Source organism: Zootoca vivipara, chromosome 9 (assembly GCF_963506605.1).
Source record: "Zootoca vivipara chromosome 9, rZooViv1.1, whole genome shotgun sequence".
NCBI classification, from domain to species: Eukaryota; Metazoa; Chordata; class Lepidosauria; order Squamata; family Lacertidae; genus Zootoca; species Zootoca vivipara.
Window position 1 is genome coordinate 70,765,979 of NC_083284.1, and position 17,185 is coordinate 70,783,163.

The window sequence follows — 17,185 nt, forward strand, 5'->3', positions numbered from 1 at the left end:
TCCCTTAACTGTAAAAACGCAATTTGCACCTGCGTTTGGTATTGCTGACTTTCCAAATCTTGCACTCTTATGTTTTCCAAATGTGCCACTCTAGTTTCCACTCCTGCCACTTCAGTCTTCACCTGTTGAACGTCTTGTTTCAAAGTGCCAATCTTCTCTTTTAATTCCTTAAATTCCTCTGTATGTTTATCTTGTGTCTCTTGTAATTTATCCTGCCCCTCCTTAAGGGAACCTAGCTAGGTTCACTATCTGACTTTTAGAAGTCATCTGAAGGCAACTCTGACTCAGGAAATTTTTAATGTCTAATGTTTTACCATTTCTATGTGCTGTAAGCTGCCCAGAGTTGCTGAGGAAACCCAACCAGATGGGCAGGGTGTAAATAATAATTTTTATATTATTATTATAACTGAAAAGGGATAGGAGATGGAGTAGGCACAGGCGTAAAGACCAACCTACACCAACACAGTGGCTGGAGCATGTAGACCAGGCACCCCCAAACTTCAGCCCTCCAGATGTTTTGGACTACAATTTCCATCTTCCCCGACCACTGGTCCTGCTAGCTAGGGATCATGGGAGTTGTAGGCCAAAACATCTGGAGGGCCTCAGTTTGGGGATGCCTGATGTAGACACTCTGGCCCCTATCCCCCACCTAGCTACAAGTTACACACCCAGCAGCTTTCTGCCAGCTGTTGGAGAAGTTAATCTGTTCCAAATGTATAATCCAAATCAGTTGAAAACCAGTCCAAAATAATGACATGGAATAGAAAACTTTCCAGCACCGTACTATATTATGCTGCGGGAATTTTTCCGCTTTTAGAAAGACATTAAATTTTTTGGTAAAAATTAATAAGTAACACAATGAATAAACACAATACAAGTTAAACTGAGCCTTTGGAATGGATAAAATTCTAAGCAGATCTAAAATCAAACTTGTAATTAACTCTTTTTTTTAAGGTGACTATCCCCAGGAAGTGGCGTTTTTGATTGCGTGCACCTTTTCAGGTTTCAGTGCCTTCATCCCCCCTCCTCCAAAATCAAAACTATAAGAAAGATATATGCTATTCAGATGTCAAGCCTTTAAATATGTAACAGTATTCAAATAGAAATAATCTGAAGCTTGGAAGTGTTTGAATATGACATTTAAACCACGCTAAGTGCACTTTATTGATTTTTCTTTCCATTACAGTTCAACTACTTTTCGCTCTTGGAAAAACTTCTGAGATATTTATACTGCACCTCGTATTAACATGGCATACTTTTCTTTTGTTTTCTTTTCTCATTTTCCACATGCAAATCATGTGTCTGCTGCATTTATTTTATGCCCTATGTACTCTGGGTATCACCTTCAGCCAGTGATGGGCAAGCCTGACCCCCCCACATTTTAATTCATAAATAGACTCAGGAAATTAAACTATTCCTCCAGAATATCAGAAGATATTCCAAACCAATTACAAACCGAAACCAGACTGATTGCACTTGAGGCTATGATCCTTAAGCCATTACCTGAGAGTAAGTGTTCTTTCTCTCTTACTTGTTACTGATGCATACCAGCGCAAATGAACATTGATTAAATAGCAATGCAAAAGTGAATTTTGATATGTTTGAATAAAGTTTTATTTTGTGATTTAATCACTGTGCTCATGCTCTGGCACACGTTAAGAAGCAGAAAAACAAGAAAATTGTGGCCAATTGCTCACATGCCAGCTTTGAAATTAATTGGATAAATTATTTCGAATAAATTTAAAGACTGGCAGAGTAGGATGTATGAAAAGGAAACGGAGAATGAGAACTGATCTGGGAAAAATTACCCATCAATTACTTGCCCTTTTTTGTTTACAGTTTTGTTTCTGTAGTTTGGTAACAGTTTCTAACCATCTATATTTATATTCTAAAAGCTTTATTGAAACAAGCAATTCTCAGTTCAGGATAAAGTTCACAAAGGATATATTCGGACATATTAAAATCAAATGCATATTATCTGGGGGTAAGAAACTGTTTGCTGAAATCAAAGTTGAGTAATCTTTGCAAACTGCAGTGTTTGGCTGTGGGAACAGTGTGTGTGTGTGTGTGTGTGTGTGTGTGTGTGTGTGTGTGTTTGTAATCCTTCTGTTTCGATTTTCCACATCATAGGCAAAACCATCTCTGCAACATCAGTGAAAACAATTAACTGCCGACTGATGAATTATTGCACCCATTTTGCTTCACACCACAGGACATTATAGGAAACATCATCAGCACTTTGAAATTCATTCTCACATTTCTCAAAGGAAGATGATGACAAATGTAGTAACACTTCAGGGACTATCAAAACCTTGCTATTTCATTTTAGAATCTGGCTTATCAGTGAAATGAAACATTGACACAATGATATGGTCCAATGATATACCTTTTATTCATATTGAAATATGTTCATCCTATTTTCCTTTTCATTATTTAAAATCCCATCCACAATAAATTAGATAAGAACTGCAGTGCTTTGTATGCTCAGAAGTTGCATAAAATAATTATTATAGTAATTAACCACAATAACGCTGCTACCGCTTAGCATTCATGTAGCACTTTTGAATGATCAAAACAGGTTGCATTCATTATATTATTTAAAAATACTGTAAGGTAACCCAGAATTATATGGGTAAAATGCTGTCCAGCAGAGTTCTTTCAGGTACTTCTGAGGGGAAGGACTTGCTGTAACCAGCTAGCTGTACATTTTGAGGATAAACTTGCTCAACTTCCGAGAAACCTTGATTTTACAGTTGCAGCAGTTCCTGTTGAAGTGCCCAGCATTACAGTTTGTGATGTGTTGTTGCACACTTTTATTCAGTTTATTCAAACTGATGATGTGGACAAGGTGTTTGTAGGTCTATACCTGACCAAATGCCCTCTTGATCCCTGCCCCGCTTGTCTGGGGGATTTGACTGGATTACTGCTGGATTACTGCTAATGCATGCTATGTCTGCCGTGGGCTGCTTGATTCAGTCAGAATCAGGCACGGTTTGGTGGCCAGGAGAGAGAAGAAGCAGAAGCAGGAGGGGGCAGCTTGAAGGGGGTGGTGGTAGTCAGGAATGGAGGGTGGCAGTTCTCCTGTTGCAACACTAGATGTTTGAGAGAAGGCAGATCACCTCATAGGAGGGGATGCTTCAACCAGCTACTGAGAGGGTTTGAGCAGGAGGAGGTGGCGGCGGGGCTGGAGTCAGAGGGACAGGACACAGTGTTGCTGCCACAAACCAAGTGGTTATCCTGCAGCAGCCCAAATAAAGCTTGTGTTTGCATGTGCATCGATCTCTTCAGGCAGGAGAGTCTCGTGGATGAGCTCTCCCTGCTTCAACTTTGAAAGCTGAGCGGGAGGGGCGTGACACCTGTTGGGACAGCTGCCTTGCTTCTCTTCAGTTCTGCATGTCTCACTTTGTTCACGCACCTCGAAGGCATGAGTTCCGGACCCTGCGTTTGATGCAGAGCCTGTACCATTACTAGCCTGAATAATGACCTCTTCCTTACTCTCCAAGTAACAGCCACTGTTGTTACGCTTTGGGATGGGAGTGCAACAGCATGGCTTGTCTGGAAAGAGCAGTTAGTCAGGAATGCTACTGTTCGATTGCTGATAGAAGTGGAATCCTGCCAGGGTGTTACACCTTTGGTTAAAGAACTGCATTGGTTTGTTACTGGTCAAGTTCATGCTTTTACAATTAGCATATAAAAACAGCTTTGTACTAGTTTATTTGAAGGATTGCCTTGTCCCATGTGCGCCTACTCAAGCTCTTCAATCTTTTACAAGTGCCACATCAAGTTTGCTCCATTTCTGTTAGGAGTCAATTAACATTTAGGCAGGCACTCCTGTTGCAGTTTTAGACACCTGTTAAAAAAATTTTTAAAAAAAATTAAATCAAAGCTATCCAGATATGTGGTGGTATTAAACTAAGTTTTACCCAGACTAAGTCCATTGAAATGAATGTTAGGTCAATTAATGTCAATAGATCTACTCTGAGTAAAACTTAGTTGAATCAAATCAAATCAGATCTGATTTGATTTGTGGGTGAATACCACATTTAATTTAGTATATGCTTTTACGTCTGTTGCGGGACGCGGGTGATGCTGTGGGTTAAACCACAGAGCCTAGGGCTTGCCGATCAGAAGGCCGGAGGTTCGAATCCCCACGACGGGGTGAGGTCCCGTTGCTTGGTCCCAGCTCCTGCCAACCTAGCAGTTCAAAAGCACGTCAAAGTGCAAATAGATAAATAGGTACCTCTCCGGCGGAAAGGTAAACAGCCTTTCCATGTGCTGCTCTGGTTCGCCAGAAGCGGCTTAGTCATGCTGGCCGCATGGCCTGGAAGCTGTCTGCGGACAAATGCTGGCTCCCTCAGCCAATAGAGCAAGATGAGCGCACAACCCCAGAGTCGTCTGCGACTGGACCTAACGGTTACCTTTACGTCTGTTATTGATATAATTATTTTATATCGTTTCGTGTATAGCACCTAGAGTTTTTTACAAAGTAGTTTATGCATTTTTCTAAATAAAATCTGCCAATTGTTTTTTTATTATTTTCTAATATAAACCCAATTACCCAAATTAATTCCAAATTAATGCAATTTCGTTAAAGAGGCTTCCCGCGCACCGTTCTTAATGGGTCTTTATTCTTATTTATTTCTGTTACATTCCATTTTTCAAAATGGTCACATAATTAGCAGCTGCACTCTTATTCTTAATGATTTCTATTTGTGTTATTATACTATTTAACTTCCAAAAAAAGGCTCCAAGCGAGGAACAATAGCTTTTCCCTTTTCATCCTGCATGCGCCACATCCAAAAGTCAGTTGTTAGTCTCTTGGCCTTGTATGTCTCTCTGATGTTTTCCTTTTTCCTGCAGCATTTGGGGCTGTCTCCTTATTCCAGCCTAGTTGGGGCGGAGCTGCAACTTCAAGGTTAAACCCTCTTCTTTCTCAGGCTCAGCTCCTTCTCATAATACTCAAGCCATTCCAAATCGACAACAGCAGATCCCTTCCGTCCACTGGCACCGAGTCAACAAGTTCCAGAGATTCGCTATTTCTTCCTCCGGCTGAGAAGGGAGGGGAAAGGCGATGCCATTCCTCATCCAACATCCAAAAAGCCCTTCCGCCCCTTTCCTTTCGCCGCTACCGTAGCATTTTTATTTTTTAGAAAATACAGTGATATCTTTTAGAAAATACATTGATACCTTGGTTTACAACCATAATCCTTTCCGGAGGTCTGGTTGTTAACCAAAACAGGTTGTAACCCAAGGCACACTTTCGCCAATGGGGCCTCAAAAAAAATAAAAAAATTGGTTGTAATCCAAACAAAATGGGTTGTAATCCAAAACGGACACATACTTCAGGGTTTGACGTGGTTGTAATCCAAAACGGTTGCAAACCAAGGTACCACTGTACGTTATATTGCAACATCTCCATGATCTCTTTCAGTCTTGGGGGGGGGTGGTGGTTAGACTCTAACTTTCCAGTGACACATTTCCAAACAAAGCAACCAGGCTCTCCTCCCCCTTTACTCCTTTCAAGCCACACACAACTTAACAACTTCTTTTACATCTCAATGTTACATCGTACATCAAACCAACCTCCCTTGTAGATCTTAAAATTCAGTATTAGGAGAGGGTTGCTGGTTGCTGAATCATAAATGTAAAAACTTCCATAAAATATAGCAGAGATTCCCCCCCTCCATCCACCTCCAACACAAAATAGAATCTTCTCCCAATTTCAAATCTCAGTTCCATGCAGCTGATGTTCTGATGTTTTAATGTTCATCTCCTCTGGTGCACGCCTATTCTTAATAGCAATTAGAACCCCATTATTAGGAGAACATCTGCATCCAATGGCGATTTGGGGGTTTCACATCAGGTGAATTGCGTAGCGCCCAGTGCCTCTGCCTGTCCCCTCGCTGATCCATGTGGGGGCAAGCTATTGAGGCGGCTGCAGGTCGCCAGCACCTCCCATACCCAGAGAGGTTTATAGGGGATGGTTTCAAATAATTCTGCTGGAAAAACGGTTACTGTATGTCCATGTGGCTTATGTGCTTCTGGCTTGCACTCTTTATAAAGATTTGAGGTTCTTACCCCTCTACTCTTGTCCATGCCAGGTCGCTCAACCTTTGCTACTGTGTCCTTTCCATACCTGCCAAGTTGCTGTCGGAGAAATAAGGGACTGGGCCGGGAGTAGCAGACCGGAAGTAGCGCTGCCGCCATTTTGGAACTGGGCGGAGTATGCTCAGAAGTGACTTTTGATGCTGCTTTGCCCAGTTCCAAAATGGCCGTCGCGCTAGAAGTTGCACTGCAGCCATTTTGGAACTGGGCAGAGCAACATAAAATGTCGCTTCTGAGCATGCTCCGCCCAGTTCCAAAATGGCCGCTGCGCCAGAATAAACCGGGGAAAAACAAAAAAATCCATTTTTTCAACTAGGAACAGCTGGAAAACGGGGATTTCCCGGGGAATACGAGAGACTTGGCAGCTATGGTCCTTTCTTCTAGCAGATCAAGATGATCAAATGACAGCAAAAACTGCAAGGTTTTTAGTGGGGGTAATTAGAATAAAATCTATTGTTTTATTATTGATGTAAACCTCCAAAATGTGTTTTGTATAGTTAAGTTTTTACCTCTATCTTCAGTACATTTTATTTTATTGCTATAGCTAGTGGCTGATACAAATAAAGATTCTTGTGATCTAACAGTACAGCCCTCCCATCCTGTTTTTGTCTTCTGGGCTGGGATCAGGTTTAGCCTCTCATAACATTCCTAAACTTTCACCTCTATAGGTGAAGATTTCACACACACACACACACACACACACACACACACACACACTTTATTTTCCATTTAATATTATACATTCATATCATCCTTATCCACTTTACCGCTTTGGTTCTTTAGAGCCTATAAGTGAAGAGTCATCAATCATTCCCTGCAGACACTGTTGTGGCGATGGCAAAACTTGCCCGGTCTTTACTTACGGAGGTGAGATTTTGAGTTGCTTTCTCCTGGCACTCAGGGGCAGAGCCTATGAGCTAAAAAGTGATAGTCGGTGGATCAGGGGGCGGAGTTTGGTAGATTAGGGAGCCTAGTGACGGCAAAATATAGTACCTGGTCGATCCAGGGAAGAATCCACTTGTGTTCCTGTTTTCCTCCACTACCTTATCAGCGACTCCCATCTTGAGAAATCTGGTACCCTGTGTTATGATGTTGTCAGCAAATGATACCAAATGACAGGGCGGAAAATAATTTTCTGACTCTTCGTGACCCCATGGACCATAGCACGCCAGGCACTCCTGTCTTCCACTGCCTCCCGCAGTTTGGTCAAACTCATGTTGGTAGCTTCGAGAACACTGTCCAACCATCTCGTCCTCTGTCGTCCCCTTCTCCTTGTGCCCTCCATCTTTCCCAACATCAGGGTCTTTTCCAGGGAGTCTTCTCTTCTCATGAGGTGGCCAAAGTATTGGAGCCTCAGCTTCACGATCTGTCCTCCCAGTGAGCACTCAGGGCTGATTTCCTTAATAATGGATAGGTTTGATCTTCTTGCAGTCCATGGGACTCTCAAGAGTCTCCTCCAGCACCATAATTCAAAAGCATCAATTCTTCGGCGATCAGCCTTCTTTATGGTCCAGCTCTCACTTCCATACATCACTACTGGGAAAACCATAGCGTTAACTATACGGACCTTTGTAGGCAAGGTGGTGTCTCTGCTTTTTAAGATGCTGTCTAGGTTTGTCATTGCTTTTCAGGCGTCTTTTAATTTCGTGACTGCTGTCACTATCTGCAGTGATCAAGGAGCCCAAGAAAGTGAAATCTCTCACTGCCAATGTAGGGAGATATGCAAGGCAATTTGATGATGTCTCTAGGGACCCAGGTGGCGCTGTGGTTAAACCACTGAGCCTAGGGCTTGCTGATCAGAAGGTCGGCGGTTCGAATCCCGGTGACGGGGTGAGCTCCCGTTGCTTGGTCCCAGCTCCTGCCAACCTAGCAGTTCAAAAGCACGTCAAAGTGCAAATAGATAAATAGGTACCTCTCCGGCGGAAAGGTAAACAGCCTTTCCATGTGCTGCTCTGGTTCGCCAGAAGCGGCTTAGTCATGCTGGCCGCATGGCCTGGAAGCTGTCTGCGGACAAATGCTGGCTCCCTCAGCCAATAGAGCAAGATGAGCGCACAACCCCAGAGTCGTCTGCGACTGGACCTAACGGTTACCTTTACGTCTGTTATTGATATAATTATTTTATATCGTTTCGTGTATAGCACCTAGAGTTTTTTACAAAGTAGTTTATGCATTTTTCTAAATAAAATCTGCCAATTGTTTTTTTATTATTTTCTAATATAAACCCAATTACCCAAATTAATTCCAAATTAATGCAATTTCGTTAAAGAGGCTTCCCGCGCACCGTTCTTAATGGGTCTTTATTCTTATTTATTTCTGTTACATTCCATTTTTCAAAATGGTCACATAATTAGCAGCTGCACTCTTATTCTTAATGATTTCTATTTGTGTTATTATACTATTTAACTTCCAAAAAAAGGCTCCAAGCGAGGAACAATAGCTTTTCCCTTTTCATCCTGCATGCGCCACATCCAAAAGTCAGTTGTTAGTCTCTTGGCCTTGTATGTCTCTCTGATGTTTTCCTTTTTCCTGCAGCATTTGGGGCTGTCTCCTTATTCCAGCCTAGTTGGGGCGGAGCTGCAACTTCAAGGTTAAACCCTCTTCTTTCTCAGGCTCAGCTCCTTCTCATAATACTCAAGCCATTCCAAATCGACAACAGCAGATCCCTTCCGTCCACTGGCACCGAGTCAACAAGTTCCAGAGATTCGCTATTTCTTCCTCCGGCTGAGAAGGGAGGGGAAAGGCGATGCCATTCCTCATCCAACATCCAAAAAGCCCTTCCGCCCCTTTCCTTTCGCCGCTACCGTAGCATTTTTATTTTTTAGAAAATACAGTGATATCTTTTAGAAAATACATTGATACCTTGGTTTACAACCATAATCCTTTCCGGAGGTCTGGTTGTTAACCAAAACAGGTTGTAACCCAAGGCACACTTTCGCCAATGGGGCCTCAAAAAAAATAAAAAAATTGGTTGTAATCCAAACAAAATGGGTTGTAATCCAAAACGGACACATACTTCAGGGTTTGACGTGGTTGTAATCCAAAACGGTTGCAAACCAAGGTACCACTGTACGTTATATTGCAACATCTCCATGATCTCTTTCAGTCTTGGGGGGGGGGGGGGGGTAAAATGCAAGTAGATAAATAGGAACCGCTACAGCGGGAAGGTAAACGACGTTTCCGTGTGCTGCTCTGCTTTGCCAGAAGTGGCTTTGTCATGCTGGCCACATGACCTGGAAGCTATACGCCGGCTCCCTCGGCCAATAATGCGAGATGAGCGCGCAACCCCAGAGTCGGTCACGGCTGGACCTAATGGTCAGGGGTCCCTTTACCTTTACCTTTACCTACAGGTTATAGGTGAATTCAGGGAAATGGCACCTGATTCTTTTTCTATACCTTTGCAGGCAAAATGTACTCCATAGCAATGGGATGCCAATATTTCAGGGCCTTTTATAATACTGTGTTTCTCCGAAAATAAGACACTGTCTTATATTTATTTTTCCTCAAAAAAACACACTATGGCTTATTTTCAGGGGATGTCTAATTTTTTTTTATTAAGTATGATACAGTTTAACCTACACGGTTAAACTGCCTATCACTATGGCTTATTTTCAGGGTATGGCTTATATTCCTTGAATGCTTAAAAATCCTGCCATGGCTTATTTTATGGCTACGTCTTATTTTCGGAGAACAAGGGTAATAATAAAAAATAACACCAATACAGAACTAGTATTATTTCTTATGCTGCATTGTTTCTAATAGATGTAAGGAGAAAGAGGGACAGTATTCTTTTACCTCCTGAGATCAACTATCATAAATGGTATACTTTTTTTATAAGCCACGCAAATGTATTTAATTCTATCAAAACAAATTCAAGGTTTTCTGTCACATGTTAACTGTACAAGATGATTAGCATGAAATTTAATTTGTGCTGATTAGCCTTAGGGGAGGAAGGAATTAACTTGATGGGTTAATTTCATGTTTGTTGTATATCACAAAAAAGCAATGTATGAATCTTTTAACACTTTTGAAAAACAAATGCGTGTACACTGGACTTCTAGTTTCTTTCCCCTCATTAAATTATACACTATAGAGGGCACACACAGAAGTCTTAATGAGGATTGCAAGGAACTGTATTTGTTTGAAATGTACAATGCTTAACGAACCGTATCAAAGTTCTTCAGTTTGCCTGCGTAGTATGCAAACATTTATTTCTGCTTTTGCTTCTTTGAAATATTTACACCCCTCTTACTAACTGAAGTTCTCAAGGTGTATCACAATATATTTAAAATACTATAAAAAAGGACAATCAGGGTTTCTCACTGAGCGAAGCTTCCTTACACAGACTGCGGCAAGTCCTGCCTTCCAGCAGCACATACAAGGTTTACTGGGGCTGGGGCAAAGGTGTATACCAGTGATGGCCAAACTCGGCCCTCCAGCTGTTTTGGGACTACAATTCCCATCATCCCTGACCACCGATCCTGTTAGCTAGGGATGATGGGAGTTGTAGTCCCAAAACAGCTGGCGGGCCAAGTTTGGCCATCCCTGGTGTATTCAAACCTCTCCCCCCCCCCGTCTCCATTCTCACGTTTTCCAGCTGCCGTTCTGCTGCTGAATCTCCTCAGCACTCCATGTCTTAACCCTGACTGAGGCAGACGTTAGAATACCAGGTGTTAGAATACCTCAAAGGTGGATTTCCTCACCTGGGCTGCTGCTCTTGCCATTTCATCAGACATGAACCTTATTGGGCATGCACAGAAGTGCACTCTCTCTAGCAGTAGTAGGACTTAAAAATAACTTAGGTCTCTACTATAGATGAAAGTCAGGTGAAATATTACATCAAGCCCTGCATGCAATGATGTTAGATTATGTCCACCTGCTTGTGCAGTGGAAATCTGCTTCCAGAGCAGGACATCTGGTTCCTCATCTCCCACCACCACCACCTGCTCCAGAAGGTCCTCAACTCATCACAAAAGTGTCCACAGACAGGGCCGTCTTAAGCCCGTCCAGCGCCCTGGCGCTATGTCTCTCCAGCACCCCCCTCCAGAGCCTCTCCAAGGGCCCGGGAGTACCAAGCGGACTGCGGCAGCAGCGGGAGGCCACCTCCGAGGACTCCGCACTGCGCCTCCTTCTCGTTTCCCCAGCGCTGGATTCCGCTCAGTCAAGCTTCGCCACCAGCGTGCGCACCGCGGGACCAGCAAGAGCTGCTTGAGCGCTGTGCGCGCGCTGGTGACAAAGCTCGACTGAGCGGAACCCAGCGCTGGGGAAACGAGAAGGAGGCGCAGCGCGGAGTCCTCGGAGAAGGAGCGCAGTCCTGGCCAGATTGCTGGAACCCTGCGCTCACTTGGCGCCCTTCCAGCGCCCGGCGCCGTGGTACTCCGCGCCACTAGCCTCTATGGCTAGGACGGGCCTGTCCACAGATGGCAATAAGGACAGTAATTTTACACGGGACAATAAGGGATTGCAGAATGTGGGTGGAAAATTAATTCAATAGCAAAACCTCCACCAATATTAATCTCATTGAGGTAGTATCGAACTATGGTGGTTTTTTGCCTAAATAAAGTGATTCTCTAACAGACGGAATAAACCCATTTGTGGCCCTGGGGGAAAAACTTCTCTGACAGGCAATGCATACCAGTCACCACATCTGGAATGGTTAATGCTGCTTTGCTATATAGACTGAACGATGAGGGCCAGAAAATCCAGCTCTGCAATTTTATAATTTTACCTAAATTATTTAGCCACATTATTTGTTTTCATGCTAAAATGCATTGTCAATTGCAATTTCACTCTCAAAGATATATAAGGACCAAAGGAGTATTTTAAACAAAATACTTAATATCAATAAGTAAAATCTTAATTATTCTAAAAACTATTCAATTCTAAAATTCTATAGATTGTCTATTAAGTAGACAATCTATAGAATACTACATTTACTAGTAATGTTTCTCACTTAATTTTAATAATAAGACATATTTTTGGGAAACCCGGATAGATCCCTACATAGATGCCTGACCCACAAACCCTCCTTCTACAGCTTATATTTATTTCTTCACCTATTGCTACTGCTGTTACTAGGTATTTGACTGCCTTTTAGGCATGCCAATATTTGAAAAATTGAAAATCTGATATACCTGTTCGGGGGCCAGTGAAAGTCTAGACTGTTCTATTCCATTTGGAATGTTTTTACTTGTTTCTATTCTTGAAACGGATTTATTTATTCATTTATTTAGGAAGGAAGGAAGGAAGGTGAAGGTGTAGGAACAATTTTTAGCAGAGCCAGAGCCAAAATCCAGCAATTAGGGGCAGGGCAGTCTCGAGCAGGTCGCGTGCCCTGGCGCTGAGGGGCGGGGATCGCTCCGGCGCCCCCGCCCTCGCAGGGCGCAGCATGGCTTCCGCGCGGCTTTGCTGTGCGGCGCCCTGCCTACCGGCCCGGCACCCCACGCCACCAGGACTCTACCTAGAGCCGGCCCTGATTAGGGGTGCATCTAGGGCTGAAGCTGATCACCTCTAAGCAGATTCTGGGGTGGAGCCTGGCTTCCCTTCTGGATTTGGTCACCATGCTGCTGGGGAAAGGATGGGCAGAGACAACCCTACTCATTTTTCTGGACCTCTTCTGGACCTCCATCATAATACCCTTTTTGGACCACATGTCAATATGTGAAGGTCTCCAGTTTTTTGTTGTTGCAGGTCTTGCTCTCCACAAGGAACAGTGTAGTCTATTTCTTACTGGTTTAATTGGAATCTGCATTAAGTTTTGTTCAGATTTTACCATTGTTCTAGTAAATGAACAGCAGTAAAACAACTTAAACGTGTTCTGTCTAGTGCCCTTTGCTCATTTGCTTTGTATTTTCCCAACAGCAATTGGAAGGACCCTCATTCCTCGTTATTTTAGCACTGTCTTTGAAGGAGGTGTGACAGACCTGTATTACATCCTAAAGCATTCAAAAGAATCATACCACAACTCCTCCATCACAGTGGACTGTGATCAATGCACCATGGTCACTCAACATGGAAAGCCAATGTTTACAAAGGTAATAGGAAAGATTAATATGAAACATGCAATTGTTATTGGGTTTTCCGCATCCCTTTTCAGATTACATTAGAGATTAATAACTGGTGGTTTGGTGGGGGTTTTTTACCTGTGGATGGCAGAAGTGATTCCCGATATCTTGAATTTTAATTTGCTAAAACTAAAACACCATTGAAGTAGAAGTTCTGTTAAATAATACCAGAAAAAGAACTTATGTGAAAATTTACAATATTGTACACAAACTTCAATCTTCAGTTCATTTCTGATTTATTGCTTTATAGCCATAGGTCATTGGCATATAAAGAAAAGATGGGCGTTATATAGTTAAAACAAAATTTTAAAAATTCCTTCCAGTAGCACCTTAGAGACTAACTAAGTTTGTCATTGGTATGAGCTTTCATGTGCATGCACACGAAAGCTCATACCAATGACAAACTTAGTTGGTCTCTAAGGTGCTACTGGAAGGAATTTTTTATTTTGTTTTGACTATGGCAGACCAACACGGCTACCTACCTGTAATTATATAGCTATTAAGATAAGAAATAAAACAAAATTAATTAAGTGCAAATCAGTAAAAACCAAAACCTGGCTGTCGAGCCAATGAATGAAATCGCAAAGTCCAACTCAACCAATTATCTAATACAGTTATATAATTCATATTTATATCCATCCAGACAGTTATAAATAAATAGTACTGAGTCCTTAAGTTCAGGTAGAATTCAATCTTTGAACAATTTTTTTATTATTATTGCATGACTAGATCCTTGGTCATGAATCACAAACTGGGAGAAATCACAAGTACTTTTTATATTGCAAAAGAAACACAACACTGAAATTTAGGCATAATTCACTCATATATAGCAAGAAAGCCAGTGCTCCAATTGTGTATGAAAGAACAGCCAATACTCACATACAAAAGGTGAGCAGAGACCTGTTTATGCAGGCACCAGATTTTCATGATCTACTTCATGACGAGTCACATTAATAGGGCCACCACACATAGCATGTGTTCATATTACTGCCTTGCAGACTTTTCACCGACATGTTGTTTGCCAGTGTGAGAACAGGATGCTGGACTAAATGGGCCTTTGGCCTTATCCAGCCATGCTGTTCTTATGCTGGATTTCAGTTCCCATCAGCACCAGCCAGCATGACCACTGGTCAGGGATGGTGGCTTAAAGTTTGGAGGGCCTTTGCTACAGCAGCAAAGTAACGCAGGTAGGTTTTTGCCCCCAGGCAGTGTGAGAGGGGAAGCTATAACATCTCTCATCATATACCACCAGCATTATCCACTGCATGTCCCTTGCACCTCCTTCCAAAGTAAGGATGTACTATAGCTCCAGGTGTTGCAGTCAATACAATCTTACGTTCCAAAGCCAAAATGATGTATAATCCAAACACATTGGGTTCAGTGGCAGGTGGGATTGCCAAAGTGTTGTTTTCTGGACACCCTCCCCCTTTCTGCCCCTTTTTACATGTTTAAATTTTTGGTCACGCGCATAAAGCTGAATGCACAAGTTAAATGCACATGTTGCACGTTACCTGTAGTTGTCTTTTCTCAGGACTCTGGAATTTGGTTTGAGTGCTGGTAATTCACTGTTAGCAGTTGGACATTGCCCTCTGGCCATAGAGTCTTCCCATTGCAACCATCGAGTTTTAGGATTAAGCAGTGGAATACCTTTGAATCACTCCATGTAGCTCTCACCTATGGCATGGTTCTTGAATCATCCTTGTTACTTCCATGTTTAGCCTCCAGACTGAGTAGCACTAGCCTCAAGATTATGGCCCAGTTGACTTAATGCAATATTTCGTAGGAAATTGGTTCTCTGGAATGTTTAACCCTCGATTAATAGAATAGTTGAATAGATATTATCCTTCAATGGCCAGGCTCTGATGCTTCTTGGGGAGCATATAGATTTCCCTGTCCCAGGAGATCAGAAGATAACACCCTGTTTTATGGGCCGCCTTTTACCAATGTGAGACCAGTTTTGGCAGGGCCTCTGCTTTAGAGCATTTTTTCCAGGGAGACGGACCTATCAAGCCATGTTCTGCCAGCTGAAAAGACTCACCATCATCACATTCTTAAACATTCCTCTTTGTTTCTGATATGGTGCCACCCAAAATTTCTTAGATTATTTTCTTGTTTATACGCACCTATGAAGCTTCTATACAGACAGCAGTTTTTAGCATTCTTGTTTTGCATGTTAATTTCCGTGTTCCCTGTGGGAGTGAAAAAGAACCAAATAAAATAAAATAAGATAAAACAATAATAATTAATTTCTGCTGCATAGGTCAGCATGTTGTCTTCTCTTTAGTAAATAACTACCCAGCAGATTGAAGCAAAACTATATTGGACTTTGCTTGGGTGGGGAAAGAATCTTTCCGAAACAAAGTGTTTAGAAAATTGCATTGGTTTATCTCAGCACCTAAAATGTAGCAAAATTTTCCCCATAGAAAAGGGCATCATGTTAGATTTCATAGCATTCATAGAAGCGATATCGTTTCAACCTGAAAAATTGCATATTTATTGGCATTTCCCCTTTAGCCTATAGCAGCCCCAGTAATGAAAGACGGAGGTGAAATTTATGGGAAAGTTCTCCTGTTCCAGCAGCATTGGAATGAATAGGGACCACCAAGTCCAACATTCTTAGCAGTTACACTGGAGACAGGCAATGGGTATAAAAAAACCAAACCAAACGAAAGTGGGTTGGAGAAGAAGCATTACTTCTGCAACTGTGCTGAATTTTCATGTTCCAGCATTTTCAAGGTGAAAACTGCCTTCCGTTTGCACAAACAGCAACAAAACTAATTATAGAATTATAGAAGTGTAGAGTTGGAGGTTCATTTCATCCAGCCCCTTGCAATGCAGGAATCTTTTGCCCAATACTGTATGGGTCTCAAACCCATGACCCTAAGAATAAGAGTCTCCTGCTCTACTAACTGAGCCAACCTGCCCCTAAGTTCTCAGTTTTGAGTGAGTGTAAGATTTGCAACCCCCAAATAATGCTGCTTTGGTGTCTTTTTAATGCCTTTTTTCTTAGCTATGTAATTCCAGCTAATAGATAATGTAAACCTTATTGCCATGCTCCTCTCAATATATGGCGGGCTGCAGGATTCCTTTCTCTGCCCCTGCCCCCAACCACTACAAATTGACTAAAAGTTGGAAAGAGTCCATAAACACCGACAGTTGTGCAAGGATAGGAGCCATTCTCACCTTCTGGAGAAATATCCAGAAACTGGTGGCAGGTCTTCGGTTTAGTGATGGCGTCATGGCACTACATGCCAAGGCCCCTGGCAGGGGGGGGGTGGAATCTACCAAATAAAGAGTAAGTCCAAGGTTGCAAATATAGGGCTGCCATATGTCCGGAATTTTCCACACATAGCCAGGATTCGTCCTTCGAAAACTGTGTCTGGGGCAGAATTTTCAGAAACCAGTTAAAATGTCCAGGGAAACCCTGGGCGTATGGCAGCCCATATTGGAAGTACAGTGGTACCTCTACTTACGAATTTAATGCGTTCCGAACACACATTCGTAAGTCGAAAAAAATTGTAAGTCGAATCCCATAGGAATGCATTGGGAGAAAAAATTCGTAAGTCGAAGCAACCCTATCTAAAAATTCATAAGTAGAAAAATCCTATCTAAACCGCATCCAAGATGGCGGACGGAGCTCCATTCGTAAGTAGAAATATTCGTAAGTAGAGTTATTCGTAAGTAGAGGTACCACTGTATTGATTTTTTTGGTGAATTTATGGGGAAATAGCTTCATCCCCCCCCCCAAAAGAAGCTCGTCAACTTCATGTCCAGATTTTCACTTCTTGAAATATGGCAACCCTATGCAAATACATTTTTTCAAAATGAATTCCCTCATTCCCATTCACCTCTAATTGCTTTCCACCATGTATATGACACTTCTTTGGTTTTGCTGTCATTTTTGGTCAAAAGGGTTCACAGGCTTCTGATTTTTTTTTAACCCTGCGTAGCCTTTTTACTAGAATCAATGGTAAGACGAGTTTCCACAGCATGAAGTGTGACGCCTGCCTTCATGTTTA

The 17,185-nt window shown here is 42.2% G+C and overlaps 1 protein-coding gene across 6 annotated transcripts in view; it reads left to right on the forward strand.

Annotated features, from left to right (window-relative positions):
* The window catches only part of LDB2 (LIM domain binding 2), a 194,191-nt gene that overhangs the window by 134,884 nt on the left and 42,122 nt on the right, over positions 1-17,185 (forward strand). For all 6 annotated transcript variants that reach the window (XM_035112350.2, XM_035112352.2, XM_035112354.2 and 3 more), the window contains exon 3: positions 12,964-13,136. In XM_035112350.2, coding sequence (XP_034968241.2) covers positions 12,964-13,136 — 173 coding nt within the window. The remainder of the gene's footprint in view (positions 1-12,963; positions 13,137-17,185) is intronic.